A 23,505-nucleotide genomic window follows, 5' to 3' on the forward strand; every position below is an offset into this window, starting at 1 on the left:
CTTTGGCATCTTGGTTAAATCACTCAAACTGTAAGTAGAAAGTAAATATATTTAGTTATAAAGACTTTTCTGAATCTTCTAACATCAATTTTTAAGATCTTTTCAATGGATTACCTTTGTGAATCTTCATGAACTCCTGCAGTAAAAGACATGGAGACTGTGTCTTGTAGAGGATGAAATAACAAAGAATGCCAAGAGGGTTGCAAAACTCAATCTGCTGACTGCTGGTTCAGTGCTGTGTCCATGACGTAGGACATGAGCGTCAGATAAGCTGGGGACAGGCTGAGTGCTCTCTAGCTTAGGGACCCTGGGCAAGTCAGTTCACAGCTCTGAGCTTTAGTTTCCTTATCTCTAAAGATGGAACATGAGCTCACCACCCATAGGGCATTTGGCGTAAAATAGTCTTCACAGCTTTTATCCTATAATAAAGAAAACAAGCAATACACAATCACATGGTTGTAGAACAATTTTAACAGACTGTTGACTTCTCTGTCACTGGCACCACTGCTGGAATTGACCCCTGAGTGTGCAACACCCATGTATCCCAGCAAACCATGGCTGTGCTTTTATCAAGACCAGGATCTTTCAAATATGGCCATTTTTATCAATCTACTGAGGCCACAAATGAACAAGTACATCGTATTTGGCATCATTTTTAAAACATCTTTCCATAGTTCAATGACCAAAAGAAAATAAAATCAAACCTTGTTCATCTCTCCTGAATATGGTAAACCTGGTGATATTGGTAACCTTTACTATTGTAACTACTGAAAATGGTTTTTATCATTGTTTATACACTAAAAGCAAAGCATATCTATTTGATGCCCAACCTTTACTTGTTTTAACCTTTCTCCTAGCTCTGTCAAAACCCGAGACAAGGGCCAGCGTGTAAAGCCACCACCTATGACCCTTGCATCCCATATGGGTGTCAGTTCATGTCCTGGTTGTTTCACTTCCCATCCAACTCCTTGCTAATGGCCTGGGAAAAGTAGCAGAAGGTAGCCCAAATATTTGGGCCCATGCACCCACAGAGAGACCTGGATGAAGCTCCTGGCTTCTGGCTTTGGCCTGGCCCTGCTCTGGCCTTGTTCAGCCATGTGGGGACTGAACCAGCAATGGAAGATCTCTCTCTCTCTCTCTCTCTCTAACTCTGACTTCAAAATAAATACATAAATCTTTGGAAAAAAAATTCCAGACAATTTCAGAACTGTTGCTGTAGATTAACCAAGGGCTTACACAACGTATTTGTTATCAATGCTTTATTGTTGAAAACAAAATTGAAATTCTCTGGCACATAAAACAATTATTTCTACAAAAGGAAAGCCTACAAATCTTGATAATTTATACAAATAACAGTTTCTCAAAAAATAAAATTTTAATTTAGTAAACTTGTCTTGTGCTCTATATTTTTAGCACTGTCTGCAATAATCCACCATAAATCCCTGAGCGGAGACATTTTTGATCATGTTCTAACGCCCTCCCTTACTCCCCCCTCCCCCCGAGTTGGTCAGTTACTAAGTCCAGCCCTGTAGTGAAGTGTCAGGGATATTTAGTTATTAAAATCCATGTATTTGGTGACACAGGCCCAATTATTAATGCTACTTGGGAACTGGGCCAACATGAAGTGCCTCTACTGTGCATTCAGTGAACCTACTAAGAACCAAGTGCTGGAAACAATAACAATAAAAAGACATAAAATGTTAAAACGAGGGAGTCATTATAAGTCAAAAACTATTTAAATAAATAAAAATGTTAGACATTGAATTTATCTTTATAGCCTTATATTAACACCCTCCCCTCCCCGCTTTTGCAGTTGCCAATGTACTAGAAGATGAAAATATACTTCAAGCCACTATTTTGGTTTGACAATGGTTTGTTGTTAAACGTTAAATATTCTGCAAACACAGTGATTAAGTCATAATTTAACTTCTGGCCCTGCAATGAAAGGCTTACAAAAGAATGTACATATTATAAGAGGGCCTCCTTATTAATGTCATCAAAAAAAAATCTCTGTTACTACATTTGCCCTTCTCACAACAACACTAATGCCATAGGAACACTACTTTAACTTCTTTATCCCACTGTATGCAGATACATAACAAACACATAAAATATGGAGAACACATAGTATGATGTATTTGTACGTCCAGCTTCCTTTTAATGGAAACGCTAATCATATGTACATGGAGTGTGAATAAGTAGGAGAAAAGCTCATTTTCAGTTTCAAAGAACCGGCTTAATGTATCAAGGTTTTCGTTACTCTGCTATGGTAGAATAATAAATAATAAATAAATATGTAAGATACAGTATAGCTACTTTCTCTACAAAGAAGCTGATAATGGACTGTTTTATGAAGTTAATTTTTAGTCACAAAGTTTGACTACAAGCCAAAACGTGCTCAGTAAATGTCTTTCTCTCCTTCATGTACGCTGTTTTACTCGTGCAATGACCATTGAAGGGGTTACTAACAGGAAACGAAATAAAACCCCAGCTTTGCAGGTGAAAAATGCTTTGCACTGAGAAAAGCACGTGGCAGGAGACCTGACACACGCAGGCTAATGTGACACTCTATTGCAGCTTAAAATGACTCATTTTGCATGTCTTTTGGGACGAGCACAGTAAGATAAATATCATTCCTTCAAAATTTATCAGCATCGCTGTTTTGCTACCTAGGAGAAAGTGATTAGCATTTTCCAAACACAAATTGGCACCCATCCTCACACACTCCTTTGTTTAGATTTGACTTTTTAACCAGCAACATCTGGGAAGCACACATTTGTCTAAAAGCTGTTGGTGATTGGAACTAGAACACTTGTGAATGTCCCTTTCCTTTATCCTCATGTACGTACACACATTAACCAGGAATAATCATTTTGAAAGGTACTTTCCAAACACTTAACACAATGAATTCTGCTAGGCATTTAGGGGGACATACTGACAGCATTAAAGTCAAGAACGCCTGCCTGACACACATCAGGCCTCCCCAGCACTCTTGTCCAAGTCCTTTTCAGAACATGAAAAGCAAGTGATGTTCAAAGGAAAGCCAGTGCCATCCACATCATTAAGATGCTGTGAGCACTAGCTGAGGAACAACTGCACACTTGGGCTCCAGAAACTGCTAAGCAGGCTGTCCCAAAGGGGTAAGACAGCAGCGTTAGGACAACCAGCGGCTCACTGGGATTTCACACTACGCTTACGTCACTCCCTATTAGCACTTAACCTCTGATAGTTTACCGTGGCTGAACACACACTCTGACTTCCTCTCACAGTGTTTAAGGAATACTATAATTTTGAAATTAGCTTTCCAAAATGAATGAAGTCTATTTAGACACCCTCCCCTTGTAAGAATCCCCAAAGATCCCTGTTTTAAGTGCTCTGGTTTACAGTCTATGGGTAACAATTCCATCCTCCAGGAGGTTTCCTATGTTCCCCTTTTTGGTGTTCATGGCCATGCCAAAAACAAGGTGGATCCCCCAGCAGTGGCAGTGACCTCAGTGACCTCTGCCCTGCTCCTGTCATAGCACTGCTGGGAAGTCCTGTCCGGCAATGAAGTCTGCTTGGTCAACTGGAGGAGGACGAGGTTCTGTCCTCCCGTGTCAGGTCTTGGAGGTCTTTAAGCCTTGCTTTTCCATGATGTTCCACAGTTTCCGCAGATTGGACTGCGTGATGACGTCATCAGGCTTCAGCTGCAGGGCGCGAAGGTAGTTGGCTTCTGCCTTCTGGAGCCTACCGTTGAGGTGCAGAATGGCTCCCAGGTTCATCAACGCAGCCGGATACTACAGCAGGAGAAAGGAAGGAAAACAATTAAGAGGCCATTGCAAGCTTTCTCTCATAGAAGACAAACATCTTTGTTCACTAATGTAAATGATTCCCTTATGTCCAGAGGAATTTCATGGAAGCAATTTAGCAATTTATACGCAGAAAGACAACGAGGAAGTTAAAAAAAAAAATCAAACAACTTCTGTTACTTGTGTTTAAAATACCATTTGCTGCTTAGAGAAATATTTATTTTTCCTCTAGTGAGAACAATAGGTAAAACATGAAGATCTGATAATCTGGCTAGACACTACTGTTGGAGAAAAAACTTAATTTCAGACTGGAGGAATTGAAATTTTTTGAACTCAATGACAAAAAGTAAAAAGTTAAGTGGAAAATTGATGTCTACTCTTTGTTTTCTCTCAGCAAATATTTCAGACTGTTAAGGCAAAACCAAAAATAAACTGCAAAATTTTACTGATGCTTTTGAAGTAGGCAGGCATATAGGTTAAAATCAATTAGGTTTGTGAGCTGGAAGACCATGCCTTTGCCATGCCCCTGTGTGACCTCCTGCCCCTACCTGACTGCACTTGCGTGCCTACTAGCCAATCAGGTTAATTAACCATTCCCCTTTGGAAGTGGGTTAAAAGTCTGGGACATGGTATGTCCCACCCTTTTCTTCTTCCCTGGCCTCTTGCCAGGAGGGGGCTTGCTGTAGCCCTGCGCCTCCAGGTCCTGTGGCCTTTGCGCCACGCACCCTAGGCTTCCTGGCCTAGATGTTCCTCCACGTGGCTGGTTCCTGGTGCTCAGTATGAACCCAGATTTACCTCTCTCTCTTAAATAAAGCTCTCACTCTCCTATGCATCTTTCTCACTAAATAAAAGCCTAAAATATACCATGCTGCCTCATTTATCTGTGCCAATATTTAGAATTCTTCTCTAAATATTAGGCAAGAACACTCTCAGGCTTATTAATATTGGGGATTTATTAATAAGCATATGGTGATATTGTATGGCACCCCAAATTCCGGTAGCACATGTGGCATCCCAGATGGTGCTTCTGGGGAACTCACTTTTAAGGTTAGAAACCTGAATAAAATTCAAATACAACCACTAAAATCATTTTTACATTTAAGTGGTTTACCATGAAAAAGTCCTTGTTTTGAAAAACCGAACAGTTTTTATGGTGTTCTACACAAGTCCTAGTGGTGAATATAATGGTCAAAGACAGCACAGGAAACAATATCAAAATAGATAAAATATGGTACAACAAAATGGAGCCATTTTAAGAAGTTTGACGTTTTTTGTTAAAAAGTACTGAAGTGGCTGGCGCCACAGCTCACTTGGCTAATCCTCCACCTGCGGTGCTGGCACCCCAGGTTCTAGTCCCAGTCAGGGCATCGTATTCTGTCCCGGTTACTCCTCTTCCAGGCCAGCTCTCTGCTATGGCCTGGGAAGGCAGTGGAGGATGGCCCAAGTGCTTGGGCCCTGCACCCGCATGGGAGACCAGGAGAAGCACCTGGCTCCTGCCTTCGGATCAGCTCGATGCACCGGCTGCAGAGTGCTGGCCGTAGCGTGCCGGCCGCAGCAGCCATTTGGAGGGTGAACCTGTGAGACCTGAGCCTAGATCAAGGTGCAACTATTTTAAATTAGGCCTCCATCTTGTAACTTAGGCCTGACCAGGCCCTGAACCCTGAGACAGAAGCTCCTAAAAGTAAATAAATGAACTCCCCTTGTGATAAACTCTCCTAGCAACAGCTGATTAGCAGATAACAGAGAAATACCTAGAGTTCCTGGTGCCTTCTCAGGGCAGGTAAGGGGATTGATAGCTACCCGAGACCCTGCAGTTCGGTACGTACACCCCAGCAGCTTGGACTCTATGTTTCAGCCAATCAATTCAAAAGGCATCAACCCCAAAGCCATCCAACCACCTTTCCTAGGTCCGTTCCCGCCACTGGATGCACTAATCAGTTCTAAGAAATGTCCTTTGAATTTCCCGCGGGATGAGATGATTTGCTAAATGGTACCATGATGTATAGAATGTCTCTGAAAACCCTATAAAAACCCTGTTAACTGAAGGGTCAGGGCTCTCAATTCAGACCCGCTGCATCAGTGTTGATTGAGAGTCCAGGCCCGGACCTGCAATAAAACTCTCGTGTGCTTTACAGCGGTATTGGCTCCTTGGTGGTCTTTGGGGACAACTGAACTGGGCATACAAACCAACGGAAGGAAGACCTTTCTGTCTCTCTCACTGTCTAACTCTGCCTGTCCAAAAAAAAAAAAAAGTACTTAAGTAACTATCATAGGATTTTCATTAATGCCTGATAAATGTAATATAAATCTATTATGTAAAAAAGCTTCAAAACGTAAAAAAAAAATTTAAAAATTCCAATTCTATAACACTAGTTTCATATAGGGGTTTCCATCCTGCAACTCTCAGACATTAGTTAGCAACAATGAAAAGTACTTCTCAAAGGAAAAAATATTCTGCTTGCTATCTACAAACAAGGGCTGTTCTGCTCATGTCTTGTCCCTGAAATTCTCTGGGTCAAAGGTTGCAGCTAATATTTTGGCTGCTATATAAACACATATTTCAACTATCAGATAAAATTAAGTGTTTATGCTATGCTTATGTTTTCATCTTACAGACAGGGTCAGCTACTAAGTGTTTGTCAACTCTGTGCTACAGCTTAAAATAATTAACAATTATTTTTATGATTTACTTTTTTCACAATGCATGCACTTTTTCAGCTGAATTCATGTGACTTCACTCTTCACTGTAAAAACAATTCCAAGGGGTGAATTCCAAGGAGTAAACTGACTAGGGAAAAAAAATGATCTAATTTGGATTTTAAGGGATCTGGGTTTCTTTCTCAACCACTGTGACCTTGGTGAAGGCCCCTAAGCTATCTGTGCTCCAGTTGTTTCATTGTGGAATACTGAAATAACTTCAACTTTTCTGCATGCTGTTAGGAAGATATGAGAAAAATAAACAAATACATGTAGCAATGTACAGGTTCAAAGCAGACACTCTACAAATGTCAAGGTCACTTTTCCTACTTTGATTTTGCTTGAGGTCTCACACATGCTGGTTTGTATTTTTTATGCTGCTGCTCAACCTTTATAATTTTGATTTCAGGGCCTATAAAAATGTCTCTAAATGTATATCAGAATTATTATAAGTTTTTAATGACTCGTCATTACTTCAAACCTTTCTGTATTTTTTCTTTTCCTTGAATAATGTTACAGATATAAGCTATTCTTGATCTTCAAAAACCTTTAGGTCTGGATGACTCGAAACTTTGAGGAAAATACAGATGGTCAGTTTCTAATTTTAAACACCAATCCAAATAAACACAGCTCTAAATTACATGTGCAGTGAGAAGCTCCACAATGGAAACTGAAAATACCACCACCTACTCTGTCTTCCTAAAGGAACTTGGTTATCTCACCACCATTATAAACTTGAGCTCCTGGAGCCCTAGACATTTCTGAACTATGTCTCCCAGCACAGTCTTGCACAACTATCAATAACTAGCTATTAAACTGATGGTGAAGTATGTTCACAGCCTGAATTATGAGAGATAAGTAGATAAAATGTTTAGACTTCCTGAGTGGGAAGAGAGGTAATGGGGAGGGAGAGCCACTGTTGGAGACCGCTCCTTACTAACCAGAAATAGAACAGGCCCTGTGAGGAGGCGGAGAGAAACCAGATGGTTCGGTGAGATGGACAGTCAGTCACTTCTTGAAGCCCTTTAGCCCCAAAGTGCCTGTACATATGGTGTTTGTACCTGTGAATATATCTACAAGTCACAGGAACCCGAGAACACTCTCAGAGGGTATGGAATCTGCTCTGTTGCAGAAATGGACGCACGTCAGGTTAGCGGGCGGCTTGGCATATCTATTTCGTCCACCAATGGGATGGTGACAGAGCCTCCTTCACATGCAATCTGCTATACAGACTGCATCAGAATACAAACATTTTCTTCTCTTCTCTGCTTTTCCTCTCAATTCAAAAACACAAAGTAGAATTTTCTTGGTAGTGTGCCTGAAGAGCTGCTGAATCCGAAAGCTAAGAAATTGGCCTTGTCTTTACCAGTATTTTAGATATTTTTCTTAGGCTAAACATGTAAGAAATGGGGGCGGAAATGGGTGGCAAAGTATATCATGGTGCAAAATTGGCTTTTCTGTCGTATTACTGAACTGTAGCCTGAGGTTCTTCTGTGCTTGGAACACTCTGACATTACCTACCTACCATGAAATGATGAAAACAATAGTAGTATTTCAATATTATTCTAATAAAACACAATTAGGATAAGTTAAATTTATTCTGGAATGACTTCTGAATGCTAATTATAGTAGTTTTTGTAACAACTTTAATTTTGCATCATGAATTCTAGTGTGTTCCTCATTAAACAAAACTAATCATGAGTTGTTATTATGAACTTAATATGGGAAAACAGATATCAAGGAAGTTCCCATTTCCTACATTTTCTCATCCATTGCCTTCCCTAAAAATATATGCAAACTAAAAATGTGTATATTTATGACCATCATTCAATATTTTTAAGCACTTGTACATTTCACATTGAGTTCTAACATTTTAGTTTGGATGTAAATGTCTGTTAAAATTTCCTATTTAAAAGACCTACAAATATGCATTAGGGAACATCTAAAAGATTACCATAACTTTTTATCTAGGTGAATGGAAATAGATGAGGTTTACATGTGTTATGCCCAGTTCAGTTGTCCCCAAAGACCACCAAGGAGCCAATACCGCTGTAAAGCACACGAGAGTTTTATTGCAGGTCCGGGCCTGGACTCTCAATCAACACTGATGCAGCGGGTCTGAATTGAGATCCCCAACCCTTCAGTTAACAGGGTTTTTATAGGGTTTTCAGAGACATTCTATACAACATGGTACCATTTAGCAAATCATCTCATCCCGCGGGAAATTCAAAGGACATTTCTTAGAACTGATTAGTGCATCCAGTGGCGGGAACGGACCTAGTAAAGGTGGTTGGATGGCTTTGGGGTTGATGCCTTTTAAATTGATTGGCTGAAACATAGAGTCCAAGCTGCTGGGGTGTACGTACCGAACTGCAGGGTCTTGGGTAGCTATCAATCACCTTACCTGCCCTGAGAAAGCACCAGGAACTCTAGGTATTTCTCTGTTATCTGTTAATCAGCTGTTGCTAGGAGAGTTTATCACAAGGGGAGTTCATTTATTTACTTTTAGGAGCTTCTGGCTTAGGATTCAGGGCCTGGTCAGGCCCAAGTTACAAGATGGAGGCCTAATTTAAAATAGTTACACCTTGATCCAGGCTCAGGTCTCACACATGCAGGTGTGCTAAACTGTGAGGTAAGAAGATCTTCAGCAGAGCTATCTGCTTTGAAAACACCAACCATTATTTTGACACAATTTTGAGTGTTGTTAAGACACTCAGGAATAAAGGACTACTTTTTTTTCTTATAGGTTTGTATTTTTTTTCTCTTCAAAGACAGAGGCTTTAGTATTTTAAGCCTATCATTTGTGCCTTGCACAGCAGTGGCTTAGGCAGCACAATGGAGACCCATAGGACTGACAGCCTTCAGGTTTCTGAGACAAGCTGTGGAAATTATAGTTGAGGGAGTGGCATCAGCATTCCCTGGGAGCTGCAGAGAAGTGCCCAATTTCAGGCCCTCTAGCTGCATTAAAATGTGCATTTTTTTTTTTAAATTTTTGACAGGCAGAGTGGACAGTGAGAGAGACAGAGAGAAAGGTCTTCCTTTGCCGTTGGTTCACCCTCCAATGGCCGCCTCGGTAGGCGCACTGTGGCCGGTGCACCGCGCTGATCCGATGGCAGGAGCCAGGTGCTTCTCCTGGTCTCCCATGGGGTGCAGGGCCCAAGCACTTGGGCCATCCTCCACTGCCTTCCTGGGCCACAGCAGAGAGCTGGCCTGGAAGAGGGGCAACCGGGACAGGATCGGTGCCCCGACTGGGACTAGAACCAGGTGTGCCGGCGCCGCAAGGCGGAGGATTAGCCTACTGAGATGTGGCACAGGCTAAAATGTGCATTTTAACAATAGGCCCCTTCATGTTGTGTGCTCATTAACATTTGAGAGGTCACCTTCAGATCAAAGATTATACTATTTACAGCTTTTGTGATGAAATTTCCTCTAAGAGGTTGTAAAATACAAAACAAAATGTCAGATCAATTACCTATTTCCTAGTAAAGAATTGTTCTCTTGGTCATGCAATTATTTAAGTGAGCAAATGTTTAAATGAAATGTTATTAACAGGAGTCATAAATGATTAAATGATAATAGAAGCAAAGGGTATGGAAAGCCTTCTGAGAACCAAAAAAGAAGATGTAAAGGTTTCTCACCAGACATAAACACTACGTAGCTATGTAACAGAAAACAAGAATTTCAGGTGGTGGCTATCTGATGCATGTTGGTGCCATTTCTCTCCAGTAGCTACAGTTTGTGTGCTGGGGGAAACCCAACCACAACAGCTGAGGTCTTCCCTCTCACACACTGTCTTTAAAAGACATACGATGAAAGATGAAATTTTCAGCTTGTTGGCCAAGGCAGAAAGCAGCTTGCAGCCCAGTAACTTGGGGCTCCTGGCTCTGCACCCCAAGTGACACCACTGTCTACTTCACAGACCAGGAAAGAGAACCAGACCTTTCTAGTTTCCTTGGATAGATGCTTTAGATCAAAGGGGCTGATTGGCAGGCACACTTAGGCAGGCAAGTGATCTTTGTCAAGTCTCTAGGCAATTCTGCTTTTACTGTCATTTTGGTCTTTGGTTTACTTGTCCAATGTTGGAGAAAGCATGGACAATTAAAGGATATATACTGGAGCAGGAGAGAGCAGTCAAGACCATCCAAATCAGATTCTAATCTAAGGCCTTGATGTTGCTTGCAAAGAACTCAGCTGAACACATTTGGTATCCCAAAAGCACAGGATGGGACACACAGCCATATCCAGCCTGAGCCTGTCCTGTAGTCTGAGAGAGAAATACATGCAGGAGGAATACAAGACAAAATGGGACTAGGATTGGGAATTCCTGTTTCCACTAGGAGGGGATGAAAAAGCAGACCTTTGCACACAGAACTTGGGTGGGAGCCAGAGAAAGAGGCAAGAGGACTTCACTGTGATGTCCTAATTCAGCAGGAATCAGGCTCTCTCTATCTCATTTTCCCTGTGGCCACTCAGCCTTGCTGAAGGATAATCAAGAAATGAGAAAAGGTACGGAAAACATGAAGGTGCTTATCTTATAGGTATATTTATTTTCATCAAATGATCTGCTATCCACACATTTGCGTATTTACTGTTGTATGAACTAAGTAATTTATAACAAAGAATGACTGAAGCTTGCCTGACCTAGCCATTACTTAATGACTATGCTACACATTTGGGGATATTTTCATGATAATTACCTTTAACTTTCCTTCTAAATACAATCTGCAAACTTAAATGAGTTTGCCCAGTCAAGTTTTTAATGGATTGTCACTGCTTTTAAAGTAGTTCTCAAATAACTTAATGAAGGCTACCTATTGCCATTCAACTGTATTCAGTTGAAATTACTTACCCAGTTGAATTAACTGGAGCAGTGACTATGATGTTTAGTAACGGTATAAATATTTTAGGAAACATATTAATGAAAATAGCATGTATGTATAAATATAGGCATCTCTTTACTGGTGTCTTATCCACTGTAAATATTTAATAAATAATTATTGAAATAAAGTTTTTAAGATGACCTGTTAGGCTTACAAAAAAAAAAAAAAGGCATTAAATAAACTGAAAAAAAAATGTTAGATACCTTATTTCCTCAGTTCCAGTATCATTCCTCTTCTTTTGCTCCACTGGCTTGTGGGACACAAGCTAGAAACTTGAATAAATTATCTTTGATTCCTTGCATTCTCTTTACCACACATAAACACACTCTCATCTAATTGTGAAGTCTTGGGGGAAATTACCCTCAAATCTTTCTCAAACCTGTCTCCTTCTAATTATATCCTGTCCATTCTTCCAACTTGGTTTAAGCCCTAATCAACTTTTCTGGGATTATTTTAAATAACATTAGTTTTACAGAGGAAAATAAGAATAAATGAATAGGTCTCTGAACAGATTGATGGGTGACAGACTAAATACATATAAACACATGAGTAAAGCTGCATGTGGGTTTTATCATTTATTTCATTGTTTTAGGCATATACAAAAACTTCAGAGAATGCAACAAATACTGTGTACTTATCTAACACATAAAATTCCATAAATACAATTGAGACCCACAAACATATCGCACTGTGTAATTTCTAAACAACCCCAGAGAACAGCACTGTCTTGAAACTGACAGTCATCATCCCAGTGCATGTTTTACATTTTTATTTTTTGTGTACACATAATAAATGCAAAGATTATTTCACAAGTTTTCATCTTACAGATCTGTCATCATCCTTCATAGAATGCCATCCCGCCCAAGTACTCCTCTGGAATTTGAGTTTTTTCTCAGCTTTTTGCTTTTTGAATGTATCCATGTTGACTTAAGTGAGGGTTAGTTCTGCCACATGAATTCCACTAAATTACTACCTTAATGAGGGAACAGGAACCCTTTACCAGAGGGCTCCCATCAATGCATCTCTGCATTCACCTATGGGAGAGCTGCTGGATCACAGGGGGTCTCTAGCTTTGCCAGGTATTACCAGACTATCTTTCCAAGTCATCATGTCAAAATGTATTAATAATCAGCATATAACAGGGGTATCCTTGATAACACCTGGCTGGTGATATCTAACTTTTTGATTTTACTGAATCCAAAGTTGCAAAATATTACCTTAGGCTGTGCTTAATTTCATTTCCCTGATGACTACATATGTTAATGCCATTTTTATAAATTTGTTAGGTGCTTATATCTTGTCTTCAGTGACACACTTATTCTTCACATTTGGTTAGAGTGAGTTTCTAAGTGGGTTCTCCTACATGCGGTTATTTGAAAGGGGAGAACACAGGATTCCCATCATCTCAAGGCAAGCCCTAAATAGGATTGCTTGCCTAGTATTTCCCAAAACTCAGAACCAAATAATCACTGTTTCTAAAACGAAAAATCAGTTATAATAAGAATGGGCATCCTTGATATTGGCTTTCACTGAGAGTGGCAGTGTCGTGACAGAAGTCTGGGAAGCAGAGGGTTGGTCTCCAGGAGGGGCAGTGGGATCCACATGAACATCCCAGTCTAACCATGGGGGGACCCTGGGCTTTTCTACATGGTAGAAAGGCAGCAGTGCCTGATAACCAGCATGGAGAAGAAACTTTTCTCTCTAGCCTTTATGTCTTTATCCACACTTCCTGCCCTCTGGCTTTCTTCTTAGCTCCTTTTTCAGAAACAACAGAAAAATAAAGTATTCACAGTATGTTTGCCTTGATCGTTCTTCATTTCTGATGGTACTATGAAAGCTCAGCATGACATCCCATCTCTAAACGGGCAGCCTTCTATGGGTCTGCCTGACTACAGTGTCTGCCTTACTCCATCTATTCCCCATCTGATCATTTGTTTTCCTAGAACACAATGGTGTTGTCGTGGTTTCAACCTGTGCCTACAGAAAAGAATCCAGACGCTTCAGATCTGTACTAACAAGCCCTTTATAACCTAGCATCCAAAATAAGCCATCAATGTTCATTCTGCCTGAGCCACAGGAAACTTCTGACAGGTGTTCTTTTGAGTATCCATTCCTTATAATAGACTGCTTTGCTAACAGTGTATTTCTTCCATTCTCTTTGACAAACTTCACTCATTTTTAAAAAGGTTAACCTCTTATTCACAGCTTATTTTGCTATGTTGCCATAGTACTGTCTACATATATTATTTGCAACACTTAGCATGCTAAATTATACCTACTTGTTATATAAGTGTCTATCTTCTTTGCTGGAGGCCAAGGAAGACAGAGGATGCAAATGCGCTCTGTCTTTATACTGTTAGACCCAGGCTCTGGCACACGAAAGGAAATCAATCACTGCTTGTTGAGACAATGGCCATTTGTAGGGTTTGGCAGATAGAAATGATGTAGGAGAGGTAAAATCTACATCAATATCAATGCAGTTTAACAAACATTTATTGAGCACCTGCTGTCTGTCAAGGTCTCTGCCTGAGACTGGATAAAGGGTGATGATGAGCAGAGTAGTTTGAAGGCCAGGGTAGTGACACAGTGGCTTAAGCTACTGCTGCCTGCAACATTCCATATGAGCCTCAGTTTGAGCTGGGGCTGCTCTACTTCTGATCCGGCTCCCCGCTAATGTACCTGGGAAAACAGCAGAAGACGGCCCAAGTGCCTGGGCCCCCTGCACCCATGTGGGAGGTCAGGGTGGCTTGACTCAGTCCCAGGTCACTGCAGCCATTTGGAGAGTAAATCAGGGGATGGAATATCTCTGTCTCTCTCTCTCTCTCTGTATAACTGTGTTTTTCAGATAATAAATAAATCTTTAAAACAAAATAGTGTATTTTTGAGTCTCTGTGCCTTTGGCTAATGGTAAATGCATGATCGGCATATCTCACCAGTTATTCTGAGGCCACATTCATTATCTCCACTATGATTCTCAAAGTAAGAGGTAGGTAGAAGGATTATCCATGCAATGCTGTGGCACTCTGGAAGACTGCACACCGGAATGATTCCGCTGTGCTCCAAGAGTTTATATTCTAATACAGGAACAAATTCTAACACTCCAAAGAAGAATCAAGTGTGTCTACAAGGGTGATATTACGACTGAGCTATAGGGAGAGGGGAGATAATTTCTTTATGGATATGAGGCTACTGAACAAGATGTATTATCAGATTGCTTCAAGTCTTGTATGCCTCCAGAATGAGAATAGCACACAGACTTCTGAAATTGGTGGGCTGCATCAAAATCAATTTGTTACTTTTTAAAAGCATTTTTAGCAGACTGCTGAGAGCACAACCAAGAGTGGAGAGGGGTCCTAATACAAGAGTCTGAATTTCAATTAGTTTGTAGATTAAGCTGTCAATGGTGATCTCCATGATGTTAACCCTTCTGGAGTCAAACCAAAGTGGTAAAAAATACCTATTAAAGGCCAGCGCCGCAGCTCCCTAGGCTAATCCTCTGCCTGCAGTGCTGGCACCCCGGGTTCTAGTCCCAGTTGGGGCACCGGATTCTGTCCCGGTTGCTCTTCTTCCAGTCCAGCTTTCTGCTGTGGCCCGGGAAGGCAGTGGAGGATGGCCCAGGTCCTTGGGCCTTGCACCTGCATGGGAGACCAGAGGCAGCACCTGGCTCCTGGCTTCGGATCGGTGCAGCAGGCCGGCTGCAACGCACCAGCCATGGCGGCCACTTGGGGGATGAACCAATGGAAAAAGGAAGACTTTTCTCTCTGTCTCTCTCTCTCTCTCACTGTCTAACTCTGCCTGTCAAAAAAAAATATCTATTAAAAATGCCATAATAGCACAACAAACCAAGGGATTTTCACAAAATACACTGATGAAACAAAGCCCCATACACAACGGAATGCTCCAACTCAGAAATGAAACTTACTTTGCAGTCATAGGTTGACTACAGTCATATTTTGAATAAAGCATCTCTGTAACAAGATTTACCAAACTGTAGACACAGCAAGGGAAAACACAGGAAATCTAGCACATGCAAAGCCAATTCTGATAGATAACAGCAATGATTCATTGTGAGTCTGTTTCAACACTGTATCTGGGTTTTTGATATAGCTTTGAATAAAACAAAGCAGATACAGGTGACAAGTGACACAGTGCCGTATTAAGGGAGTAGCTTCAATTTGTCAGTGAGACATTTTATCCCATGAACTCAACCCTTCCCTCCTACATCTGTCCCATCCCAGCGGGTGTTACAAGAACGTTCATTTAAGTCTTATGATGGGTGTGACTGCCATGATGCGGAGTGCTATTTATTTCTGTGGCAATCAAAATGCCAACAGCTGTGGTTTGGAGGAGAGAAACAGTGATTGTAACAGAATAATTTCAAAGGTGGTGGTTATTTCTAACAGACTTTCAAGTGCATCTACTGAATGAAGAACACGACCTCAGAGATACAACCTTCACTGAAGACAATCCTGTTTCAAAGTGGGGTTTCCTGGCCGGCGCTATGGCTTAACAGGCTAATCCTGTGGCGCCGGCACACTGGGTTCTAGTCCCGGTCGGGGCGCCGGATTCTATCCTGGTTGCCCCTCTTCCAGGCCAGCTCTCTGCTATGGCCCAGGAAGGCAGTGGAGGATGGCCCAAGTGCGTGGGCCCTGCACCTGCATGGGAGACCAGGAGAAGCACCTGGCTCCTGGCTTCGGATCAGTGAGATGCGCCGGCCGCAGCGGCCATTGGAGGGTGAACCAACGGCAAAAAGGAACACCTTTCTCTCTGTCTCTCTCTCTATCCACTCTGCCTGTCAAAATAAATAAATAAATAAATATTTAAATAAATAGATAGATAGATAGATAGATAGTGGGGTTTCCTGATGTCTTTATTTCACAGGGACATATTTCACAGGATCCAAATAGGAAACACAGATCCCAAGCCACCTAAATTTCACTTGCGGCTTTTATAAAATGTAATCAGTACACTGTTTATCTTGCTTTGCAATAAGCATGCAGCTCACCCTTTCAAGTAAAATTACTAAGCAAAAATTCTACCAAAGTGAGACTGATGACTCAAAGCACACGTCGACTAGAAAAAGAATGAAAATAAGTGGATTTGAAGGAATTGGGAAAAGAATATACACAAGAAGCAAGCATCATCTTTCTCTCTGAAACACCAAGAGCTGGCTGCTCCGACCCATCTACAAAATCTGACAGCATTCTCTTTTCCTTTTCTTTGAACCAAAGTCCTTGCAGATTTCTATTCCAAACACGAGTGATTTAAGCAACATAACTCAGTGTACGTTTATTCATTTCTTTTTAGCATGAAGAGGAGGAGGAACACGTGCATGCTTTCTCAACCATAATCATATTACGCAGAAGGATTTCCAGCTGTACAGGGCATCCAAGTGTGTATGTGTGAGGCATGAGCCTGCATGTATGTACTGAAATGACCACTCATTCCAAGAGTTGAAACATGGCACTGGACGAACCATGTTCATATTAAAAATATATTTCAGATATTTGTTGGAAGTTGAGATTTACACTTGCAAAATTTAAAAACTGAAATGTTAGGGCAGACAGATGCAGAAATCTATTTTTTCTCTTGGTCTTTTGCCTTGCATATTGATCATCTAGAGCACACACACATACACACACATATATATACTTCACAAAGTCTGTAAAAACTGAATGAAAAGGTAAATGTATTTTGGTGCACAAAAGCCTTTAAATTCATGCATAGTTTTTTTTATTATATGCATTTCGCATGGACATTTTGAAGATCCATCATATGTATAGATTTCAAAATTTTTTGTACCAAGTTAAACTTTTTAATTCCAATTGTCATAAGCTGAAATACCCTCACAAGTGCAGCAATACATACACTACAATAACCGAACTATATTGAATAATCAAGAGTCTACTGCCCAAAGAGAGAGACTCCCTGTGTCCCTCCTCTTGTTATAAGGATTTGACTCCCATCGTGAGAGCCCCAGGCTCATGACCACTCTAAGTTTTATGACCTCCCAAAGACCCCACCTCTTGCTATCATCATGTTAGGGGTTTCAATACAGGAATTCTGGGGGGGGGGTACAGACATTCAAACCATAGCAGGTGAGTAAGACAATTTCTTCCCTCACACAAAGCAGCTGGGGACTATTGTATAAACAAACATGATTAATTCAGGGGTGACCATTCCATTCAGGGCAATCACACGTGAATATGATATTAGAAGGTAGCCACTGTCCATTCACAGAATAAATCTTTTTAAAAAATCATAGAACAAATTCCCCAGCCTTTGTGCACACAGCAAGCAGAAAATGTTTCACATACTACATTGGGAGTTAGGATGACCAGATCAAACAACAGAAAAGAGCAAAGCAATTGCTCTAAACACTATAAATCTTTCTTGGGACTAAAAATAAAATGTAAACACACTGTCTGATACATGGCATTCTATTTGCACTTTTATAGGGCCATGACTTTGTTGAAACATGCTTGGAAAAATAATGATGCAAGGTCTTCACACATCATTTCAGAAAAGATTCCATCAAGACACACCAATCAAGGTGAAGCCATGCTGGACTCCAAGCCATCATACTTGCCAAGGTGTCACAGCTGCCGAAAATGTAAAAATAAATAAATGTGGCTTTCACACATCCAAGCGCATGGCTAACCTCTGCCACTCACATAGTATAAGCTCACATATCACCCTCAAGATCTCTCCATCTTATTGCACATTCCGCTTTTATTTCTCAAAACTTCATATCTGAAATTGCCACAATCACATTGCATCACTCACCTCCTCCTCATAGGTAAAGTGGGTACAGTCTACACATTTTTATTACCTCTCAGAAGGTTTTAAAGACTGGCTCTATGGCATTTTTTGAGTAATAGCCTACAAATGTTTATACAGTTCAACATCTGCATTGCTTTTTACAAAATCTACTGATGTCTTTTCTCTGGGCAAACCTATTCTTGATAACCTTCAAGACTCCTTACTGTGATCTATTCTGTTAGTATAGAAAGGAAGCAAGTAAGCAAATAACTAGATCAGTAAAGCAATCACCCAGATCCAAAAGAGCCCAAGCAACTGCTGGCCTCCAATATATTCACTAAATAATCTATTTGACGATATTCACAATTAACAACTGAAATGAAACTTGAAATGGAAGGTAGAACAAACTAAATTATTTCAGACCCAGAGATTATATCTCATATGCCAACTCTGATTTCTTTTAAACCCAGCTTAAATACAGAGATAGGGAATCATCGTGATTATATAGTACAAGCCAAACATGCTCACAGATTCACAACATGCTATAGTTTCACTTTGTCAAATAGCCTAATTTTATATCGACAATGCGACAATCCTGAAACAGTGATCTGATATTTGAATACACTAAAACTTGGCCATGTATTACCTATACCTATGATTCATGTCTGAACAAGCAAAATAAAAAATGCTTTCCTAGAAGTACAAATCGGCACCTCTTTTCAATCTTTCATGTACGAAACCACAGGCAAGAACTTTTTCTGCTATTCTATACTATTCTTTTAAAAAATGATTTATTGTGTTTTATTTGAAAGGTAGAGTGAAAGAGAGAGAGACAGACAGACAGAGACAGGGAGACAGATCTTACATCTGCTGGTTTACTTTCCAAATGGCTACAATGGCCAAGCTGGACCAGGCCAAAGCAAGGAGCTTGGTACTTTATCCAGGCCTCCCACATGGTGGCTGGGGCCCAGGTACTTGGGCCATCTTCTACTGCCTTCCCAGGTGCATTAGCAGGGAACTGACTTGGAACCAGAGCAGCCTGTACTTGAACTGAAACACTGATATAGGATGCCAGCAGTACAGTGGTGGCTTAACCTGCTGCGCCACAACACCGGCCCACATATTAGTTATTCTTAAAACAAAATAGCTTATAAATATTTCACTATCTTATTAAAATGTAAACCATTTGTCTCATGAATGCTTAAAGTCCACTGCATACAATAATGAAAATACAATTTCAGTGTCTTGAAATGGCTCAGAGAAATTAAGCTACATGCTAATGCCTATAATTTTACACTTCTATTTACTTCAGTCAGAAAGAAGTCCCAGAACTTTGCTGACTTCTTCGACTCATCTAGGAGAAGAATTACGTGGTAATTAGAAAGGTCATACTCCCCGGAATTAAGACCTGGCTGCTAAGTGAGCAGCTCCCTCACAGACATCTACCCCTCCCCCGGCAGCACTTCAAGGGTGCGCGTGGCTGGTCTGCAGATCAGATCAACCTCAGAAGCTGCGCACAGGAGGATGGGAGCCACAGCCATCCCAAAACACAGGGATTGGTGTCTCTTACTGCACGAGTAACCGTGAAAGGTGAGGAAAAGAAAATTCATCACGGTAGAGTAAGGTAAGAATTTTAGTAAGAATGTCACTGGAGAAAACTTTTACAGGTGGAGGAGAGCTAAAATGTTATCTATGCTACAGTCCTCTGATCACAACTTTTCCAATTATATCAGCAGCCAATTTTCTCTTTCCACCCTTTTAACGTAATTTGTTCATCATGTACTCACTTATTAATTTAATATCTAATTACTAAACATTTACTATGACACTGGGTATTTTTTTTTTTGACAGGCAGAGTTAGACAGTGAGAGAGAGAGACAGAGAGCAAGGTCTTCCTTCCGTTGGTTCACTCCCCAAATGGCTGCTATGGCCAGCGCACCGCGCCGATCCGAAGCCAGGAGCCAGGTGCTTCTCCTGGTCTCCCATGTGGGTGCAGGGCCCAGGCACTTGGGCCATCCTCCACTGCCTTCCCAGGCCACAGCAGAGAGCTGGACTGGAAGAGGAGCAACCGGGACTGAACCTGGTGCCCCAACCGGGACTAGAACCCAGGGTGCCAGCACCGTAGGCGGAGGATTAACCTAGTGAGCCATGACGCTGGCCAAGACTGGGTATTGTACTAGCAATACACAAAACAGCACCTTAGTGTCATTTGAGCTTATAGTCTATTTGTAATGAACAGATAACACACACACAAGAATTAGTAAAACCTATAGCCTTTGGTATTGTGATACATGCTAAGGTAGTGGGTGTACAGACAAGAGGGAAGTAGTTCAAAGAGAAGAATTCCAGGCTTAACAGATTGGATTGAGGGGGGAAAAATACAAAAAAGATCCCAAGGGATAAAGTAGAAGCAGGACCAGAGTTAGGAAATTGCAGGGGATGGAGTCTTGAAATCCAGGGGAACAAAGTATTTCCAAGAGGAGGGAGTAATCACCTGTGTCAAATACTACTGACAGGAAGAACAAAGTTAGAACTGAGAACTGAGAACAAATGGATTTATTAATGCTGAGTGCTGTTCCAGTAATTGACAAGAACAGTTCTGGCTGGGACAAAGACATGTTGGCAGTGGGTTCTAATGAAGCAGAAAGCTTTGTTGTAAGTGGAGGGGTGAGATAGTGAAGGAGCTAGAGGCAGCAATGCACTTGAGAGGTCTTTTGTTTTTCAGTGTGGGGACAGACACTATTGTGTTTGAATGCTTGTGGGAAAAACACCAGGCAGAGAGGAAGCATTTGTTAATACAGGAGAGAGAGGTAACAGAGGGCGGGGAGGGAGAGTAGCTGCCAACTTGAGGACCTTCTGTAGACAAGGCTAGCGCCATCTAGTGATGAAGAACCATGCTGGTTTCAGTTGCATTCATGAAGACTTGGCTCTTAAGAGGAGAGGAAGCATTTAAAGGCAAGAGCAAGAATATGGGTAGATGCGGTGATGGAAGCCTATGCAGGTTCCCTCTAACCACTTCTATTTTCCCAGGGTAAGAGGAGGCAAGGTCATCAGCTGAGTGGGACGTCCATGAAGGGGAAGAGATACAGGGGATTTTTGGTACTGGAGTAAGATATGAACAGTTATTCAGAAAAATGCTGAGAGAGAATGTACTAGAAAACTAGGACCATTGCCACTCAGGTTTGAAGACTCATTTGAGGTTAGCAGGATTAAGTTTAAAGTGCATTGTGCCTCTCGTTATATTCATGATGCAGACATGAAACTGGTAGAGAGGAAATAATTAGGTGTCGATTTGGCCAAGAACATGATGAGGAAAAAAAGGCAGCAATGACAATGACCAAACTCAGAAGTCAATTTAAGAAAGGAGGAAGGTGGGGCAAGATGTGGGGAAGAGTGGTAACACACTGGTGCTTGCCACAGGTTGCAGGTTTGGGGTGCGGCCAGTGCCTCTGGGAAATTGGTACTAGCAGTGGAGCTAATAGCCAGGGAACAGATGTTTTAAATGAGATCATGACTGTCTTATAGATGAGAAAAGAGCAACTGGGTAAGAGGGGCATCCTGGGACACAGATTTAGTAAAACAATTCAACAGTTGGGGAATAATGGATGACACAGGAAAAAGAGATAGAGAAGGTCTTAGGAGCATTACATTCTGGGGAATGAGGGATGACCTGAGAGAAGTGGGCATTTTGCAATGACTTCGATGAGCAGAGATAAAGAACATGATTGATATTAGTCTTGATGGTTGGAGAACACAACACAATAATAAATACCAGCAAGAATGCACTTTAGGTAGATAAGGTAATATTTTTTAGTGAGGTAAACTTTTAAAAAATAACTTCCACTTGCTAACAGATAAATTTATGTGCTGCTGTTGCTGTAACTTATACTTTGGGTAACTTCACCAAGAAAGCAAATGTAAGACCAAAAGCACGTTCTTTCCAATAACGGATAAACACATTTCTTAAAGTGTTTAATTGCTTGCTCTTTCTCTAAGGAATTAAGTAGGCCCAGTGTTATTATGAGCTTGCTCTAGTGCCTTGTAGTTCATGTTTTATGATGTTAATTTCCTTGTATTTCAGAAGTTAGCTAAAAACATCATTGATCATATTTCTACTTGGCATTCATTAATTAGAATTTAGCAAATGAAAAATAAATACATCCATCAAATAACTTAAAAGAACCATGTATTTAATGTTTTATTATTATTTAAAGACTAAACTTCAAATAGTGATTATTTCTAGTGGAGGGTACACAAGGATGAGGCAGAAAAAGAAATAAATAAATAAAAGGAGCACAAGAAAGTTAACAGCAATGATTAGTTTTGGAATTACATGATGGGTTCACAGGCATGAATCGTATCATTTGTTATCCTGCATCTTTAGTTAAACACGTTAATAAACTTTATGCTTAGATGGTATATTAGTTGATACTAAAAACATCTTTTTTCAAACATCCTATTTGAAGACTGCACCTGCACTGGGCTCTCCTATTGGCATGATTCCAAGGGGAGTAGCACACGCTCAGGAAAAAGTTCCCCTGAGGCCAGCACTGTGGTGCAGTGGGTTAACGCCCTGGCCTGAAGCGCTGGCATCCCATATAGGTGCCAGTTCGAGTCCTGGCTGCTGTACTTTCAATCCAGTTCTCTGCTGTGGCCTGGGAAGGTAATGGAAGATGGCCCAAGTCCTTGGGCCCCTGCACCCACGTGGGAGACCCGGAAGAAGCTCCTGGCTCCTGGCTTCGGATCGTCACAGCTCCAGCCATTGCGGCCAACTGGGGAGTGAACCAGCGGATGGAAGACCTATCTCTCTCTCTCTGCCTCTCATCTCTATGGATAACTCTGACTTTCAAATAAATAAATACATCTTAAAAAAAAAAAAGTTCCCCTAAGCCATATTTTGGCTACAGTGAATGGAGAAAGGGAGCACACACACGCACATGCACACAGTGTATCTCTGGTCAGATGTCTGAATCAAATCCTGCCCCAGCAATAACCACAGACACTAGCATCCTTGCCATGAGACTATACACTGCCTCTTCAGACCCATGTCACACTGTTTTACTTGCCCACCAATTCTTCTTGCACCTTAACATCCTCTCTCAGGAATTACTGTCATTCTTCCGGAAGGCTAAGCTTTAGAGATCATTCTTCAGCAAAGGGTTTCTGGTGGCAATATGTTCAGCTTTTGATGATCTAAAAAGTCGATAGCCATCATTTTTGAAAGATAATTCTAGATTCTAAAACTATTACAACTTTTTTTTCTTATCACCTCAAAATAATTATTGCACTGTTTTGAATGTTTCATTGTTGCTTCTGATCGAATGTACCCTTAGTCTAACTGGCATGCCTTCATAGTAGGCTGTCTTTCTTTCTGGTTG

The 23,505-nt window shown here is 41.0% G+C and overlaps 1 protein-coding gene across 1 annotated transcript in view; it reads right to left on the reverse strand.

Moving 5' to 3' along the window:
* Positions 1-1,293: 1,293 nt before the first annotated feature.
* Positions 1,294-23,505, reverse strand: part of TMTC2 (transmembrane O-mannosyltransferase targeting cadherins 2) — a 431,967-nt gene continuing 409,755 nt past the window's right edge. The window contains exon 12 of the mRNA XM_062203152.1: positions 1,294-3,776. Coding sequence (XP_062059136.1) covers positions 3,597-3,776 — 180 coding nt within the window. The 3' untranslated portion in view covers positions 1,294-3,596. The remainder of the gene's footprint in view (positions 3,777-23,505) is intronic.

The sequence above is a fragment of the Lepus europaeus genome, chromosome 10, assembly GCF_033115175.1.
Source record: "Lepus europaeus isolate LE1 chromosome 10, mLepTim1.pri, whole genome shotgun sequence".
NCBI classification, from domain to species: Eukaryota; Metazoa; Chordata; class Mammalia; order Lagomorpha; family Leporidae; genus Lepus; species Lepus europaeus.